This window comes from Paralichthys olivaceus, chromosome 16, assembly GCF_024713975.1.
Source record: "Paralichthys olivaceus isolate ysfri-2021 chromosome 16, ASM2471397v2, whole genome shotgun sequence".
Classification (NCBI taxonomy): Eukaryota; Metazoa; Chordata; class Actinopteri; order Pleuronectiformes; family Paralichthyidae; genus Paralichthys; species Paralichthys olivaceus.
In genome coordinates this window covers 10,322,790-10,340,608 of record NC_091108.1, presented here as the reverse complement: position 1 = coordinate 10,340,608, position 17,819 = coordinate 10,322,790, and the positions used below count along the sequence as shown (strand labels likewise).

The 17,819-nt window shown below is 43.1% G+C and overlaps 2 protein-coding genes across 8 annotated transcripts in view; one reads left to right on the top strand and one right to left on the bottom strand.

Annotated features, from left to right (window-relative positions):
* The window catches only part of arhgap21b (Rho GTPase activating protein 21b), a 35,360-nt gene extending 26,439 nt beyond the window's left edge, over nt 1–8,921 (top strand). For all 3 annotated transcript variants that reach the window (XM_020103518.2, XM_069510639.1, XM_069510640.1), the window contains 11 exons: nt 39–100; nt 212–357; nt 436–578; nt 968–1,126; nt 1,263–1,341; nt 1,439–1,512; nt 2,073–2,162; nt 2,290–2,457; nt 2,827–2,932; nt 5,749–5,780; nt 5,894–8,921. In XM_020103518.2, the coding sequence (XP_019959077.2) occupies nt 39–100; nt 212–357; nt 436–578; nt 968–1,126; nt 1,263–1,341; nt 1,439–1,512; nt 2,073–2,162; nt 2,290–2,457; nt 2,827–2,932; nt 5,749–5,780; nt 5,894–7,462 (2,628 nt within the window). In that variant the 3' untranslated portion in view covers nt 7,463–8,921. The remainder of the gene's footprint in view (nt 1–38; nt 101–211; nt 358–435; nt 579–967; nt 1,127–1,262; nt 1,342–1,438; nt 1,513–2,072; nt 2,163–2,289; nt 2,458–2,826; nt 2,933–5,748; nt 5,781–5,893) is intronic.
* Nucleotides 8,922–8,991: 70 nt separating this feature from the next.
* The window catches only part of LOC109640026 (A-type potassium channel modulatory protein DPP6-like), a 68,006-nt gene continuing 59,178 nt past the window's right edge, over nt 8,992–17,819 (bottom strand). For 4 of the 5 annotated variants that reach the window (XM_069510641.1, XM_069510642.1, XM_020103814.2 and 1 more), the window contains exons 9-26: nt 15,984–16,138; nt 15,721–15,818; nt 15,476–15,602; nt 15,237–15,275; nt 14,941–15,063; nt 14,423–14,517; nt 14,290–14,337; nt 14,093–14,205; nt 13,326–13,373; nt 13,130–13,228; nt 12,975–13,044; nt 12,134–12,328; nt 12,002–12,056; nt 11,781–11,883; nt 11,629–11,684; nt 11,453–11,525; nt 11,300–11,373; nt 9,334–10,265 (exon numbers count right to left, since the gene is read on the bottom strand). In XM_069510641.1, coding sequence (XP_069366742.1) covers nt 10,119–10,265; nt 11,300–11,373; nt 11,453–11,525; nt 11,629–11,684; nt 11,781–11,883; nt 12,002–12,056; nt 12,134–12,328; nt 12,975–13,044; nt 13,130–13,228; nt 13,326–13,373; nt 14,093–14,205; nt 14,290–14,337; nt 14,423–14,517; nt 14,941–15,063; nt 15,237–15,275; nt 15,476–15,602; nt 15,721–15,818; nt 15,984–16,138 — 1,718 coding nt within the window. In that variant the 3' untranslated portion in view covers nt 9,334–10,118. Of the gene's footprint in view, nt 10,266–11,299; nt 11,374–11,452; nt 11,526–11,628; nt 11,685–11,780; nt 11,884–12,001; nt 12,057–12,133; nt 12,329–12,974; nt 13,045–13,129; nt 13,229–13,325; nt 13,374–14,092; nt 14,206–14,289; nt 14,338–14,422; nt 14,518–14,940; nt 15,064–15,236; nt 15,276–15,475; nt 15,603–15,720; nt 15,819–15,983; nt 16,139–17,819 lie in introns of all 5 variants that reach the window. The other variant, XM_020103823.2, reaches the window with a different exon arrangement.

Below are 17,819 nucleotides of genomic sequence, written 5' to 3'. Positions count from 1 at the left end.
TATCAGGCTTTCCTAACTGCATTTCTATGATATTACAGAATGCTGCTGTCACAAGCCAGGACTTGATCAGTCGAAAGATCAAAGAATACAACTTGATGAGGTAAGCAGGTATCCATGTCCCCCCACCCCCACCCCTAGCTCATGGAAATTTATATGAAAACTTGAATGTTGACTTTATCTATATGATTATTTTGCCATTTGTGTTGTTCAGTGCGCCCAGCAGCAGATCTGAACCTTCCCCCAAAACCTCCCGCCAGTCCCTCAGCATCAAACAAGCTTTCATGGGAGGTAAAACAGAGGGCAAGAGCCACAGCCCCCATTCACCTAAAACAGGAGAGGAACGGAGGGCGCTGAAAGGTAAACAACTCCTTTTGGTGTAGCGAGAGAACATTTTTAATCACATCTGGCTAATTTATATATTATATAAATGTGTAGATGACTCCAGTCCACCGAGGGACAGAGCTGCTTGGAAAATCGGTATCGCTGGAATCATGAGGAAGCCCTTTGAAAAAAAGACTCCTGCTGGGGTGACGTTCGGGGTGCGGCTGGACGACTGTCCACCTGCACAGACTAACAGGGTGAGTCTCGGTCTCTATTTACTAGTGCAGTGTCCGTTGTAAACCTGCCTGTTTTGAATTGGCTTTTTGCTTGTCCTGTGGTAATGCTGGTTGTAGCTTTCTGAAACTGTAAACATGACCTGCAGTAATTGAGCCACAGCAACAAAAGACCTGCTGCTGGAATGCACCTGTTTATTCAAAGTTCGGTAAAGCCTTGTCATGATCAACAAATTCATGCTGCTGCTACATTCACATTAATTTAAATGTCCAAATCACTGTAGGAGACATTGACGTGTAGGACACATAAGGTCACACGCTTCACTTCAGCTCTTATTCACACTGTATGTAGGTTTCTGTTTAGATTTGACACAGAGAACAAGTTGTGATATCTCCTGCTGTGCTGTGTGCAGTTCGTTCCTCTGATCGTGGAGGTGTGCTGTAACGTGGTGGAGGAGCGAGGTCTGGAGTATACGGGGATCTACAGGGTCCCTGGGAACAACGCTGCCATCTCCAGCATGCAGGAGGAGCTCAACAGCAAAGGCATGACTGACATCGACATCCAGGAAGATGTGAGTGACTGACAGTCGGGTTGTTCCAGTACAGAGTTCCACTTTCTCGACTGACAACGACCTCTTAGCAGTGATTGATGTGTGCTGTAAGGACTGCTTCAACATAACAGCAACTCCATCTTTTATATCTTGACAGAAATGGCGGGACCTCAATGTCATCAGTAGTTTGCTAAAGTCCTTTTTCCGAAAACTTCCAGAACCTCTGTTTACAAATGGTAGGTAGATGTAACAATAACCTTGCAACATTTATAATAACAAAATTCCCAACAAATCCCTGGATAATGATTTCTTATGATCTGTTCTGATCGACAGAGAAATATGGTGATTTTATCGAAGCCAACAGAACAGAAGACTCGGTGGAGAGGTTAAAGGAGCTCAAGAGGCTGGTGAGTGAAAATCTATTGTGGTATTTATATGATCAGCACTACAATTAGGAGGTGGGGGAATTTGTTGATTCTTAGATGCAACTTTTATTAGTTCATATAAAGAGGCTCTAGGTGTGAGTGATCAGAAAAGTGGGATGTAAGTGAAGTAATGCGCCTCGATGCTGCCAAGGGGGACGAGGCGGGTCCACCCTGATACAGTAAAGGCTAAAGATGCAGCACACAAGTTAAACTGAATGAATGTCAAATCAATGTGGAGATCACTGACCACTGTTAAAGACTCACTGTTGAAGTAAATTACAGCACGCTTGTAATAATAGTAAGTCTTATATAGTCTTTAAAGCACAAAGCAGGAGGCTGGTTAAGATGCACAACTCCAGTCACACAGTCATTAAAAAATAAATCATGTATAGAAACAAAAATCTCTGATGCATCGAGAATCAATATTGAATCGTAGCCGTCAGAATCGGAAAACGAAACACGAGGTGCCTAGAGATTCACACCCCTAATGACAATTAGACGCTAACTCATGAAACACTGGTTGTTATTCTCAATTCTTGCAGATCTATGAATTACCGGATCATCATTTTGAAACTCTGAGATTCCTCTGTGCTCACCTCAAGAAGGTTTCCGACAACTGTGAAAAGAATAAGGTAAGACAGTTAACAGGGCCTGGCAGTGTTAATGTCATTACACAACACCTTCTCTTCCTGCGTGAATCCCGTAGCCCTTTGAGGATTATTTCATTACACCTGATTTACTTGAACTTAATCTGTTTAGATGGAGCCTCGTAACTTGGCCATCGTGTTTGGTCCAACGCTGGTGCGAACCTCTGAGGACAACATGACCAACATGGTCAATCACATGCCGGACCAGTGCAAGATAGTGGAGAACCTTATCCAGCAATATGACTGGTTCTTCACTGAGGACGGGGACGAGGACCCAGTTGTATGTGGCAGATCTTTTATTATACTTATCATACACACACACACTATCTTTGCCTGTTTGATATACAAACATTTGCTCTCATCAAAATTTTTGTAATAAACAATAGCTTAAATGATGCTAATACAGGCAGGGTCTTAAATTAAACATGTCTGACAAAGTCTTAAATTACAATGTTTTAAACATGCAAGAAACCATGTCGTAATTATGAACTCACAGAGAACTGCCACCATCTCCTCAGACTGTACGGAGCAACTGAGCTCATTGTTTTAGCATCTAAACCTGAACTGGCAGATGTTCCCCTCATATACGTACGCTCAGTCATTCTCTTCTTTCTGCTCTCTCTGTTATTCCCTCCATGTGTGGCTCCAGACCACAGCAGAGCAGGAGAGCACAGTGCAGTCTCAGCCTGTGCCCAACATCGACCACCTGCTCTCCAACATTGGACGAACCACAGCATCACCGGGCGAAGTCTCAGGTAACCCACCGGGACTTTTTTCTCAGGACTCACTGCGCTACCGTCACCACAGCAAATATATGTTACCATGATAGTAAATTCTGTATTTCATTGATAATTTTAAAGTAGATTATATTGTAATGTGTTGTATAGACTTATTTACTTATGAGATGGAATGTTACAATGTCAGCTATGTCATTTATGCTTAGATGAGGAGCATCGTGCCTGTTTTCCTTAATTTTAAATTCTTTGAGCATAACCAAGCCTGCCAAATTTCATTTGTGCTTCTTTTAAAACAAGCTTTTTCAATATTTTTTCAATCAGTACACTTTTGACAATTGGAAAATTGTTGAAAAATACTTGCAATTTGTCGAGCCTTTTCTATTAATTAATTTATGTTTGGATAAAAGTCTGTTATGTTTTGATGTTGGCTTTTTTTTCTTCAAAATATAAAAGTTTTATTTTTGTCAATTTCTTTGCTTTACACTTTTTTATGTTTTCTCTTGCTCAAGTCATTTTTTCTCCCTGTGCTTTACCTGTGTTGAGACGACGACTCCTTTTCTTTCAGTTCTTTTCTTCCCCTCCTCCTCGTCTCTCACATAATCCCGGCATGTTTCCCAAAGAAAATCTAACAAACTAAAAGAAACGATGGAAGTTTTAACCCTTCTGACCTCTGCCCTTCTGTGTGTAGTGTGTTGTTTTTCTCCCTTATCCTTGTCCAGCACTCACACATTACCCAATCTTGACACAGGCCAAGTGGGCGGCGTCTATCACTCGATGATGTCACTGATGGACTCTGTTTTGTCAGTGATGGACAGCTGGGACTGTAGGAAGAAGGACGAGTGTTGCGCCCAGTGTAGCTGCCTAGTCTGCAGAAACCCGCAGCTCTTTTAAATTTGGGCGAAAGGAGGAAAAAAGATAAAAAAGAAAGAAAGAGAAGTCGATGTTTGTCATTTTTCCTGTGGTGTGCACGTCTCATATTTAAACCAATACCCTAAATTGAGGGGATACAGAGCGATCCTGCTGTACTTTTTCTGAAAGCCCTTCTGCTGTCTCTTGTTGTTTCTTAAGCTGATCGCAAGGACAAGTAGCATGGTACGGTCAACCTCAGGTTCTGTCTCGGTCATGTGGCATAATGTGTCATGATGTCTGAGGGTGGGGTCGTAGTGGTGGGACTGAGCTGGATGTTTCCCCCCAGCACACATGCGTTTACACAACAGCAAAGCCACACATGCAAACACGTCTCAGACCGATAAGTATGTAGAGACGCAGATGCCCACAGCATAGCAGAGAACTTGGTGCTAGTATTTCCTGCGACAATCGTTTTTGCCTTTTTTTCATTTCAACTACCTCCTCTTGTGTCTTTTGTTGTTGTTCTCTGTAATGTCAAAATCTTTGTCGTTATTCATCATTTAAGACATCACATCGACACACAAACACATACGACACCTCCTCATCTCATACGTTACATAATGTAAAACACCCACATCAATCACCAACATTCACAGTCTCCCTACACAGCCCACGCCTGTACACAGATACACACATATTGAACCTAAATTAGATTGTTCCCACCACAGGAACTATTTCAGGAACTGCAGGGATTTTACCTGCGAGTCAACCAGAGGAGCCACCAACTAAATTTAGTTTGTTTTCACCAAGAAAGTCCCTGTGGCAAGAGTAGTACTTTCTGATGGCCCTTCAACAACCAGAGCAAGTTTCCAGTGCTGACAGCTTCAACCCCCTCGATAAGGAAGCTCTGGATGTCACTCTCAACAGTATTAGTTGGACATTTTGTCCATTTCCTGATAAGAGAGAGATCTCTTACTTGTTGTTTTTCTTCACTGCTGCACTGTTTAGCTGTGAGCAGCGTTATTTGTCACATTTGCTCGTGCACTCACGCCATCGTCCATAGATTATTTAATTCTGTGGAACTAAATTCTGTGGATTAAACAGTCTCCTCCCTTCATAACAAGCATTTAAACATAGCACAGTAAATACTATGAACAACATAACCCTTTTTTATTTCATCAAACACTGCTGTCATAATCCATCATAGTTTCTTTGGATGCCTTGAAAATGCAAACACAGGTGCTCTTTGAGTTCCTGACTTTAGTTCCTGTAGTTCCATAATTCCTGGAACTATTTCTTTTATTTTGAATAGCTTCAGTTTGCATGTTTTCTTCTTTTGAACAGCGAGAAAAGAACGTTTGGTTAACTCTTTGTTTTGCCTTTTTATGTTGCTGAGAATGTCGGGCTACATGTTAAAGGAGGAGTTAATCTAGCTCAGAGTAAGAGCAATCTCTGTTATGCTAAAGCTTGCCTGCGCCAGCTGTATCTACCACGACACACTTACTGATCTGTTCAGCTCAGGCCCCTCTCAGTCAGTCATCACTCCCTCTCCTCTGTGACATCTTTGAGTTGGGAAAGAATGCCCACAGCTGGTTGGTGGCTACATGTGATGCTCTGTGACTGGCGTGTTTGTCCGTGATGTGCCGTCGTCCCATTGATACATGAGCATGAGCTGCTGTTTGTGTCTTGGTCTACTGCCGGGTTTCACCTCCTTTCCTCTCATCCTTCATCTCAGGCCTCTGCTGCTTTGTCCACTCTTCCATATATTGCTTAGTGTGGACATTTGTCCTCTCACTTTTCTCTGAGTGAAAAAAAGAAAGTCATCTGCTTTCATCAAGCTGCTCTCATTACTCTCATCATGTCTGTTAGAGTCACTCTGAGCAAACCTTTAACCTGCCTCTTCTCTTCTGTTGTGTCGTTGGCTGTTTAGAGGAAGTCACAGAGGTGACAAACGTTTACTAATGACCCTCTTCTCTTTAATGCAGATTCAGCATGTAGTGACTCCTCTAAAGCTAAGGTAATGTCCTCATCATGTTTATTCTCATAAAGTCCTCATTTTTTTGTCCTTGTTTTTATTGTATCTGTGCATTGACGATAATTTAAAATCTGTTTTCGGTTCTGTCTTTGCAGGGTTTGTGGGGGTCAGGGAAGGATCAGTGTAGCAAAGAGATGCTGCGCTCCTCCTTCTTTGCCAGCCGTAAACGTAAGAAGCCCAAGGACAAAATTCATCCTAGCAGCTCAGACGACGACCTGGATGGTGTGTTCCCCAAGAAGGAGCTCCCAGAGGAGAGCCAGCAGCAGCCCCTGTGGTCCCCAGACAGCCGGACCGAGGAGGAGGGGGAGACGGATGAAACAAGCGAGAAAGAGAAACACAGCTCAGAGGAACAGCTGGACAAAACCAGTAGGAAGGAGTCTCTCTCCAGCAGCCTGATGTCACAGACCTCCCTCTCTCTGCATCCAGAGCACATTTCCTCCACCATTCGCTCTGGCTCCCCCTACACCTCACCCTCTCATTCCCCAAACCTCAGCTACCGGATGCCAATGGCCCACCAGTCCTCTCTGTCAGACCCGCCCTCCAACTACGATGACACAGTGTCCGACCTTGGTACGATGAACAGCACCAGCTCTCAGGCCTCGGTGCCCAGAGTGAGGCGCTGCAGGACGGTGGCACTGAGTCAAGAAGCGGGCCCCAGCGGGCTGGGGGCTGAGGTTTGCTCCATCACCTCCGACTACTCCACCACCTCCTCCATGACGTTCCTGACTGGAGCCGAGCTCAGCACCCTCAGTCCTGAGGTGCAGTCTGTGGCCGAAAGCCGGGGTGGAGATGATGCAGATGATGAGAGAAGTGAGCTCATCAGTGAGGGAAGGCCAATGGAGACGGACAGCGAGAGCGACCTGTCTGTGTTTACTGTCGGGAAAACCGACCAGAGAGAACTGCAAGAAGCTCCGCGACCTCTCGCCTCCCACAGACTCATCGAATGTGATACACTCTCCAGAAAGAAAGCCGCCCAACAGAAAACAGACAGTGAGTCGTCGCTGGACGGAGCTCGGAGCGATAAAGATTCCAACAGACTGTCCCGTGTTTTGGGGTCAGCTAAAGGCCGTTCAACCGGCAGCCTCAGCTCCTCGTCTCGTAGTGAGCTGGATAAGACGGAGCCTGCGTGGAAGCTGAAGATCACTGACCGACTGAAGGTGCGCCTGCGAACGTCTGTGGATGACATGTTTGGCGTGGGCAGTCAGAGGAGCCGGTCCCCAGAGGGTCGCAGTAAGAAGAAGAACATCAGACGCAGACACACCATGGGCGGTCAGAGGGACTTTGCAGAGCTGTCCGTTTTGGGTGACTGGCCGCAGCACATTGGCATTTGTTCGGGCTCTCGGTCGGAGCTGTCAGCCGTGGACCGGCTCAAGCCCAAGTGCACCTCTCAAGACTTCTCCATCGGCGACTGGATTGCCAGAGAGCGCCACCGCACCAGCAATCCCGAGGTCAGCCTCGACTTCTCTGAACAGCAGGGGGGCTTGTGCAGCTCAAACTGCCAACACCTCAGAGCCTCTTCCTCTTCTGAACTCCCACATCGTCCGGCTGAAGTGTTGAACGGGGACGTTCCCCAGAGTAAAAACCTGAGCCTCTCGGCCACCGCCCACCCACATAAACTCACCAGTTCCCAGGTGGTTCATTCACGATTCTATCAGTACCTGTGATGTGACGGACACGTGTGACTGTGTATGTTCTATGTCTGTGAGATGTGTACTTACTTGGGAGTCTGTCGATATAATGTCTGTATGACCAATGTTTGTGAATGAGCATGTTGTACAAAACTTGTCAGGAGTGTGCGTCTGTACGTGGTGTGTGTGCTCGTGAAAAGAGAATTACTGTACACAGGGATTGTTGATCTTGCTCATATATAAGGCATGGAACAAAATACTGTTTATACCTTCTTAATTTCTTTTTTTTTTTAATGACAAATGACTTTGGGATGGGTCAGCAGGAGGACCCCCCTCCCTCCTAATTCAAATCCCTGTTACGCTGAAGATTGAGAGGACCTGTTGCTCTTGTAATGACAAGCCTGTGAAGCATGTGCGAGTAAGTGTGAACACTCAGAGTTAAGATTGTTTTAAAGGTTTTAGCTAAGTGGCTTTAAGGATGACCTGACTTCTAGGATGAATAGGAAGTAGTGAAAAACAGATTTTTAGTATTGCAGAGGAGCTATTTTTGTGTAAAGAAAGTTATGTTTAAAGTCAGTGAGTCTCTCAGTAACCAAATGAAGAATGTACAGACATGCTTGCTGTAATACTGACTAAAAGCTTTAGATGCTTGTTTCATTCTTAAAGTGTACATATCCCTATTTTTCTGTGTACTTGAATTGTTTTTGGTACAGCCTGTGTGTGGACTGCGTACAAGCTCTCTGCTGTCAAAGGGGCCTTTCCAAAGGTACAAAGGTCACGAGGAGACACTGGAGTTATGCAAATGGAGCCAGATGTTTTTCACCCCGGTCGTGAGGTTTTAGGAGCAGTGAACAACGTCCCTCTGATGCAAATGTTCTGCTGTGTTCCAGTGTCTGTGGCTCACTCATCTGCCGGTGACTGGCAGGAGATTGCAAAGAGGAAGAAAAAGAATCTGGGTGAACGAATCAGAAAATAAAATAATGTATCTTCACAATAGGAAGTGCCTCACAATGAAATGTTAAGGGTGCCATACTGTCTTTGTTGACAAACACGAAGATGTTACTGTGAATGACATTTTTATTGTCGACTGTCATTCTACAGGTTAGGAAACAATATGCCGAGCTTCCATTCCTGAGGCATTCCACTCTGGTCTTAACATGTTTTGTACTTTTTTTTTTTTCTCCTCCTGTTTTTTCATTTTTTGATTTTAACAGAACTTGAATTTTAAATAATTCCTTGTAAAATAAGTAACTTAAATGTACATATAAATGCCATGTTCTAGCTGCTTTACTTGACATTTCCATCAGATTGCAGGATTAAGTACAGTATTGAGAGATGACACTCATGAGGCCTGTGTGGGTGTTGCGGGCGGTTTGGTACTTCTCTGTTGAGCGAGAGGAAGCATTTGATTGAGCTGGACCATTTGTACCAATGCTGTGTTCCTCTGACTGCGAGAGGTCCTGAGACACTGGAAATAAATTTTGTCAATGGCAAATGTTCATGCGTTTTTGTTTCCTCAAAAAGATCTTAAGATAAACTGTCGAAACACCAGAGTGATGTCAGCAAACATTTCAAAATGCTTTATATACAAGTTGCACATACAACATGAAGACTTAAACAATATAAGATTTATACACTTTGTACATCAGCTGACTAGAAACCACTGACAATACTGACAGAAGAGACATGGAGGAGAGAGAGTCAAGCCATTTAACACACAAGTCAAAGAAATTCACAAAATAATGAAGGTTCAGCATAGTTACCTCACCAGAATGCAAGTTTGGGAGGTAAAGATCTGCAAACTAAATATAGTTTCGGTATAACTCCATCTTTCAAGCAGACACAATATTTCATATTCACTTTTTTTCCCTGTTCTAAGATAAAAATGCATCATACTTGACATTTTCCAACAAGCTATATTCCATCTGTGTTCGAGTTGTCGAGAGGACGCACAGGTTGGATGAAGGCCTGCCCATGTTTACTCATTCTCTGCATCGCGTGGGCTCCTATCATGAACATTTCACCCACATTAAGGCACAGTGACTAAAACAAGAGTTCGATCCACATGTACAGGGTGAGGGAGATTTTTGTATGGACATTTTTTTTTAACGTTAAACGTGCCCTCGTTTTGTGAAGCAACTAAAAAACCGATGCAGCCAGACATCCACGGTACTACTGTAAGACACTGAACAGAGATTCTGAGAAACAAGTAGCAGTGATCATACCCATGAACGCAAGAATCAGTAAGTCAGTTGGCAAAAGGTTATGAGAAAGTGACAGCCTCTCAAAAGTTAAATCTCAACATAATAAATGGATTTTCATTGAGGGGAATATTCTGTGCTGCAAAGCGCTCACTTGAAGACACATCAATGTCAAAAAACATGGGCATCATGTTGATCCTCTGTTTGTCCACTAGAGGGAGCACTAGTCCATTTATTCCAATCTTTTTTCCACATCTGAGATTTATTTCAATGTCTGACTGGTTTCCAGCTCAGGTGAGGAGAGCCCCCCCCCCCCAGGGTTGCACATGCTTGTGTCTTGCGTCTGCGAGCTAAAGTCTAATTGGACAGGGGGTTGAGGGTCGACCGGGTCAAGAGAGAGAAATGTTGCATATTGTGCTGGAGTAGCTCGTCTGGGTGGGAGGGGGTGAGGTGGGGGTTGGGGTGAAGGTGGGTGCTCAGAGGGTTCAGGCTTAACTGTCGTCTTCTTCCTCCTCCTGCTGGTCCTCCGTCAGCACCTCCGGCACCCGGAAACACTCCTCGAAGAAGTTGACCAGAGACTGGCTCAGGTGCTGCTGCGTCCCGTCACTGTTCAGAAAGTGTCCTTCGTCTGGGTAGATCTGCACAAATGGATTCATACGTGAGAGAGCTGCAACTTACAATTCTTTCATGATCAACTCATCTTTTACAAGCTGTTAAAAGCAAAAAGATGGCAACAGCTTCTTCTCACAGGCCATAAAACTGCACAATTGTCTCGGAGCTTAGTTAAGATATGATAGTCTTTTTATTATTATTATAAATCATTTTAACTCAGGCACTTGATCAGCCCTGCTCTCGTCTTTAATACTTTGTACACAAGGGTCCTGAGAAACGCAATTTTGACTCCAGTCATGTAATATGAGAAACCCCAAAGTATAAAATATATAATAACACAAAACGCATTTGACCAACCTGAAGCAGAAGTTCATATTATTCTGTTAAAAGGAGCAGTTTATAGGATTTACTGGGGAACTGTCAACAGAAATAAATATAATATTGTGTTTTTATTCATCCTGTTGATATTGATACTGTCAGCGACTGATCTCACCAGCACCAGAATCATCATCTTTTAGAAAAAGGGCCTGTTTTACTTTGGTTCAGTCCATTCTGAGATCTGCTTTAGTAGAGAGCAGCTGGTGCAACTGGCTCCATGTGGTTATAACTATAACTTGTCTTCTTGTCTATCAAACCAGTTGACTTTGGCTCAGTGGAGCTTTTTTACCATCTTTCATTTTATTGGTTCAGTCTTAGAGGGATGAGTACATTGTTTTCTGCCACTGTTGACAATAAAAAAGCTTCCTCCTCAAGGGGTTTGTAGAGACCATCGGTTGTAAGTTCCACGTTGTGTGGTTTTTAATTACATCGTACTAATGTATGCATCGTTGAGAAAGAACTACACACACTATGCATTTGACCAAAAAAAGCCAAATCTTTCTCTGAAACAACTAATTGCAAAGCCCAACAGTTGTAGTGTTAAATGAAAGTTAACATAAGCAGGACCTGAACAAAGTATTTTAACATATTTCAGACTCAAATCTTTTAGACCCTGAGGAAAGGCTGTAAGAGCAACCAAAAATAATGATCATTGCAGCAGTGACTTCAGTCGGCAGCTCACCTGTAGAGTGTAGTTGGCTTTCTCGCTGATTAGATGGTTGATGAATTTGGCGGTGTGCTGAAAGTGAACCTTTTCTGTGAGGACAAGATCGGAGAGACTTAGTATTTCAGTTTAATTCGTTTTATAAAAATAAAAGGAGACTGTCTCTGTTACCGTCGGCAGTTGGGTGAATTATCAGGTACTGTTTTTCCATCAGCTGACCCGCTCTGTGTGCTAAATTTGCCATCTGAAGAAAAGAGGAAGCAGAATAATGACCCTCTGCTCCAACCTCCGTCTAATTTAGCAAAAAATCTTGTTGCACGATTTGGATAAAGAAACACAGGAGTTACCGTGTATACTCGAGAATCTGTCTTTAAGCCGAGGTATCTTTCAGAAAATGCAGATGCTTCAAAAAAGAAAAGAAAAACAGGTTTAGAAAGATTAGTTGTCTTCACACACTGTCCCAATATCTCTTCAAGACGTCTGGAGAAGAAGAATATACCATAAAGCTCAAAATCTGTGATGGGCGAGACTGCCGTTCCACATTTGAGTTGGGTAAACTCTTCAGAGCTCAAGAGCATTGTGGCTAAATATCCTCCATACGCCTGAAGAAAGACACAGAAACCCACCATCAAGTTAATTACTCTGTGGAAATATGTCAATGAAGGCATGCAGATCACTGAAGTCAAAATGATAGGACACTCTTTCAGCACGTGTTCTTACCTTTCCATAAACTCCAATTCGGTTCTTATCGATGTAGGGCTCTTTAGAAATGAACCTGGAAATGACAGAAAATCAGTGAAACTCAGAAACCACTTTTACAGCCGTGCTCACGGTTCTGGTGGAGGTTCCGACCTGAGGGCCTCCAGCTGGTCCCTCTCCTCTAACTTCCCCAGCCTCCTCCTCACTTTGTGGAGGAGGTTGGTGCCCTGAAAGCCGCTGCCGTGGCCGTCAAAGCGGATGACGATGGTGCTGAAGCTGCTGACCAGAACTGTGTCCCAGTCCACTTGGAACTGCTCCGTCACCATCTGTCCTCCAGGCGTACCGTCCCTGTGGAAAATATTGGCAGGATGATAAACTTTGAGAGAATCTGCACCTCCTCCCTCTATCCAGAATTGAAGCCAAATTATCCCGGATACAAACGCCACCGTCTTGTGCACCCGCCCCCTTGGCGCAGCTACTTTGGCTTCACTTTGGGGAGCTGTTCTGTCGTCCATCTTTATGTACAGACTTTAAATACTTTTAACTATGATCAAAGTAACTAAAGGATCATTTATGCAAAACGTTAGATACATATACGAAAACGGACTCTCCGTACTCTTTGTTCATTTCTGTATTTGTGCACGACTTCTGAAAGCTTTCGGATAAGAGAAGCGCTGTGCAGACAATAGTTCAAGGAAGGTGACGTTAAGATTCGAAAACCTTTAGCGTAGGCAAGTGACTACAGGCATCTCTATGATGCTATTTCACCCAAGCAAAAGGAAAAACTGCTGCTCATGACATTTTCTTCAGAGGAACATCATCACAACCTCCTCCAGCGTTATCGTGTTTGTAATTGTCAGAACCTCTAGCCCTCTAGTGGATGCATTGCTTAACAACGATGCCAACATGGCTGCATGGAGGAGCATCTTTTGAAACTGATTTGTATCTCAGCATAACTGTGCATTTAGTTTCTGTCATATGTGTTAATACGTACACCAACAGCAGTAAGGGGTAGTGGGCGGTATCTACGAATCCAGCTGGCTTCAGGATCTGCATCGTCAGGGCTGCAACACACAGGACGACGTTAATGTTACATCTTATAACTGGAGGGGAAGCTGGCAGGTTTCTCTTGTGAAAGTGGACACGTACTGTAGTCGTCTATGGTGAGGGTCTTGTACTCCACCTTGGGCATCTGCATGTTGTTGTACGTGTTGTTTACTCTTGCGTTTGTCTCCACGTCGAACACCTCTGCAGCGAAAGAGGAAAAAAAGCTCTTATGTTAGATTCCATCAATGAAAATGTGTTTTCTGTGAATACAGGTCAACACCAGAGGGACGAAACTCACTCTCTTTGTCCTCTGTGCTGTAGATTGCCACACTCGGTATATCTGGGCCTGTAAAGAGCAATTCAGGGAGAAATAATTAAGAATGTAATGATAAAAGTACATGTGATAAAGTTGATAAAACATCCTGTAAGAAGCCACCAGTGATCGAGCCTGAAACTAAAACTATTCTCTGCGAAAGAGTCGTCTGTGTCTCATCTAAAACACATTTTAGAAACAGGCCTCTGAGCCAGCGCTACAGTTAATAATCCCCTTTGGTCACATGAGGAAGAAGCTTATCATTTCACAATGGAGTTACTCTCCAAAGATCCAATTAATGAAGAAAGCCACTGGCACTTTTCATCCCCTGAGTGAGCCCCCTAAACAAATCAACTTCCTTATAACTCCATTGTTGTGGCCCAGTGTTGGAAGAAAAAGAGAAGAGAAATGTCTCTGAGGGACATAAGGAGAACATCTACTAAACAACACAATGCAAACCACCGGGCTCCATCTCTTTTCCATTTATCAGACAGTAAAATCAGAAACCACAGCCGGCAGCTCAGGACAAAGACATTTATTCTTGTGGCTGATCCAGCAGTGGTTTGAGGTTATCTGCTAATATCCAGGTCGATATTTATCATATTAGCTCTCAGCCTGACTTGAAGCACTAATTCAGTTTCCACAGAACATTTAGATCCTTTCTCTCTCAGGAACACCGGGCTATGAAACCCTCTTTCCGCTTTAAAAAAAAAAAAAAAGAGCCTTGAATCGAGAGATTGGAGGTCGCTCACCTTTACAGTTGAGTAAGAAGTACTGCATGTTGTGGCTGAATGAAACGTCCACGTAGCCACACTTGAACTCACAAGACAGGCAGCAGCGGTTGAATGGGGGGATTGTGTCAGCGCTGTGGGACGACGCAGAGAGTAATCACTTTTAAACAGCACTTTAGAAAATAAAGAGGCACTTTAAACATCCAGTGATATCCTACCTATAAAGGTGTCGTCGTTTGGGGTCATCCTCTGTGCTCAGAAAGTATCTGAAAAAAATGAAATCATCATTAAATAATAAACTCTGCAGCACTGGCTGTTACAAATGTGGTAGAAATGATTAAAACATCTCACATGAGGTTTCTTTCATGATTGTAGGCCAAGATTCTGGTGATGTCCCAGTCTCCAGAGGTCAGGGACTGGATACTCCAGTCTGTGCTTGTGTTAGCCTGCGCAGCAATAACACAGGGGACCAGTAAATACTCTGTACCAAGCCGCACAGGACAAATATTATAAGGTAAATATCACTATTAATGAGTAGAGTCTAGATCTGCTCTATTTTGATTTATGAGGTGGCCTAATATTATGAGAAAAAACAAGATTTCAAGAATAAATTTGTAGTATTAATAGTCTTAATATTAAAAATATTGTTGTAATTTTATGAAAATAAAGGCTTGATATTACAATATTTTTTACAAGAGTAAAGTTGTTATTTTTTGACTAAATATGTAATAGGCTTATTACAAATGTTGTACAACTATATACATAAAATCATAATAAAGTAGCAGTTAGTCTTTTATTTATGAATAAAGAATAAAGTAGTTTTAGCCCTGATACTCCATCGTACTGTTCAAATAAAACTTTCCTGATACCTTTGCTTTACCTACCAAGGAGGTAGACATGGAGATGTGGAAAAACTTTCCTCTCCCACCCTGAGGTATCGCTCGGGTGAAGAAGAACTTGTGTCCGCCGTGGGAAAAGAGTGGCGCTTCATTCTGCAGTGAGGAGAGAGGGAACAATATCAGCTGCCAGTGTATCTGAAGTCTGAGTCCACATCAGGCCTGCAGGGCTTTTTCCATCTTCTGTTATTTATTTGTTCAGGCTCAGACACACAGAGGAAACCGACTGCTGCACAGCAACAGGACAGCTTTTTGTTTTGATCACCTACCTGTCTGTGCAACCAGCTCTCACTCTCATCCTCGTGTTTCTGAAACAAAGCAGAGAGGATGAGTTCAAAGCGTCTCCGAGTCGAACAGAACGCATAAATAAAACAATAAATCTGTCAGTTTTCATTATTTTTACTCATGTCAACAAATCATAGGAAAAGACACAAAACGAGTGCGTTGGTTCTTCTTGACTTTTCTGACACATTTAAAGCAACACTTTAAAATGTGCCTCGTGTTTCACCTTAATGCAGACTCCAGTTGTGGCCTCGCACAGCGTCAGGATCGAGTTGTTCTGCGCTCTGTTCAGCCAGTTGACGGCCAGTTTGGTGCTGGTTGCCCATTTCACCATGGTGATGTAATATTCCCTCCTGGAAAAACCAGACAGTGGGAAAACGTCACCAAACATCTCTAATGACCTCGGGCTCGACTTTCTTGAGAAATTGCTCAGGCGCTTTTTTTTTTTGGCACCATCGGGCTGCCACTCACCCTATTCGAGGGTCGTCAGGTTTCTTCATCACCACCGTGTGCAGGGGTCCGTTGAGGCTCACCACAGACAAGTGCACTACAGGGTTTTCTTCCCCGGCCTGCAGGGGGCCAAGAGGACATTTGATATTTCAGACTGAATTTCATGTGAATTTTGAACTTTTGCTTGTAATCAGTCATTTTTCCATTTGCGGTGTTACTACTTTTATTTAATAAAATATCTCAGTACTTCTCCCTCCACTTTCCTGTGGTCGGATTCAACTTGCCTTTGGATAGTGATACTCCAGGTTGGCAGGGTATGGCATTCCTGTGAAAAATGGGACTTCCATCTTCGGCACCAGTGAGTCGTTGATGGTCATGTAGGCCAGTCGCAGCCCGTCTGGAGACCACCAGTGGGCGATATGGGTCTGTAGGATCTCCTCTGAAATACAACCGGATAATGCAAACGTTGTGAAAAATGTATGAAACTGATGGATTTCATTGTCCTTTCTATTTTTCAGGTAGGGGACACAGACTAGACAAAATTCTCTCTCCCTCTCCTTTCCTTTCCTCTTCTCATCAGCTTAAGCTTTAGATATTTCTGGAAATTCAGATGTGTTTTTTGCTTTAACCATTGAAATCTAATCACTTAAACTTTGAGTGCAAGTACATTCTCTAGATACAGACTTGAGATATCATGTTCAAGAGGCCAAAATCATCTTAACTGAGGCCACCATTACTTGACCTTTGACACCCTGATCTAATCAGATAATCCGTAATTTCTAAGTGAACATTTGTTCCAAATTTTAAAGTATTTTTTCCAAGGCGTTCTTCGGATAACGAGTTCATAAGGTAAAACAGGGATTTTTGAGCAGACTGCGACCTTTGACCCTTTGACCCTCTGTGAGTTTAAATGAATGTTCGCACCAAATTTGAGGAAACTCCCTTAAGGTGTTCTTGAGATATCACGTTGACAAAAATGGAAACTGACAGACAAAGCAGAAATATAAAGCCTCTGGCCATTTGCTGTCACTGTCACCAGAGGTTTAAGAAAACTTTTAGATAATCCCAAAAAATGTTTTGTCTTTCATTGTAAAGACATTCACGTATGAGTCTTCTTTTTCCTGCGGTTTCCTGATGAGTGACGTTCATCCTGCAGGGGGCAGAAGAGCTCTATTGAAAAGCACTTCACTGCAGCTTCATGTGAGGATCCAAACAGCAGCCTTCTCCAGGCAAAAAACCATCAGCACAACCTTGATAAGGACGTTGAGATTCTGTTATCATTGATGATGCAAGGCTTCAATTATTTGGTTTTATTCAAGGTGCATTCAGACGGAGGAGTTTGTTATTAGAGGATCAGAGCGGGCAAACGAGACGAGGAGCTTTCAGTTAAAAACTGTGACTAGTTTGCTGCAGGATGTTCAAGGCCTGTGCCCACAGAACAAAGAGTCTTCGCTGTGTCTTTAATAACGATTCGTTGTATTCTAGGAGGACAACAATTATTTTGTTCATCATTTTCTGAAGGTCAGAGTTTTTTTTTTGCCTTGTAACCACAGGATACACATTGAATTTGTTGCTCCTACCAAACTAAAGCTCTCGTGTTTCCTGTAACAACTCCAGAAATTTGAAGCCATCTCCTGAGCTGTCAGAGGCGAACATACAGCCTCAGCAGGAGAGGGACCCCACGCACAGACAGAAAACACCCAACAGAGCTCCAGACAGCTTCACGTTGGGGACTACACCTCTCCACCTATTGTTGTCAGAGGCCTCACATCTAGTGGGATCTGAAGGAAACTTTGTGAACGTCTCTGCCGTCGTTAATCTCTCGATCAAAGTTGCTTTATTCTGACAACTGAGGAGTAATTATTAACGCTGATCAACTTCAAAGCATTAAAAAAATTATTTCAGAAAAATATGAATCACCTAATGAGACAATGGTGCAACAATTAAAATGTGATTATGAAGGGGGTTTTTTTCCAAAAGATTTGTCAGCGGAAACTTTACAGAAACAGAAATAAAAGACAGTAAATTATGAGATAAATCATTTTTAAAAATGATAAAGAAATTACTTCCACCGAGGAGGTTAGGTTTTTGTGTGCTGTACTGTTATCAGCAGGTTTACA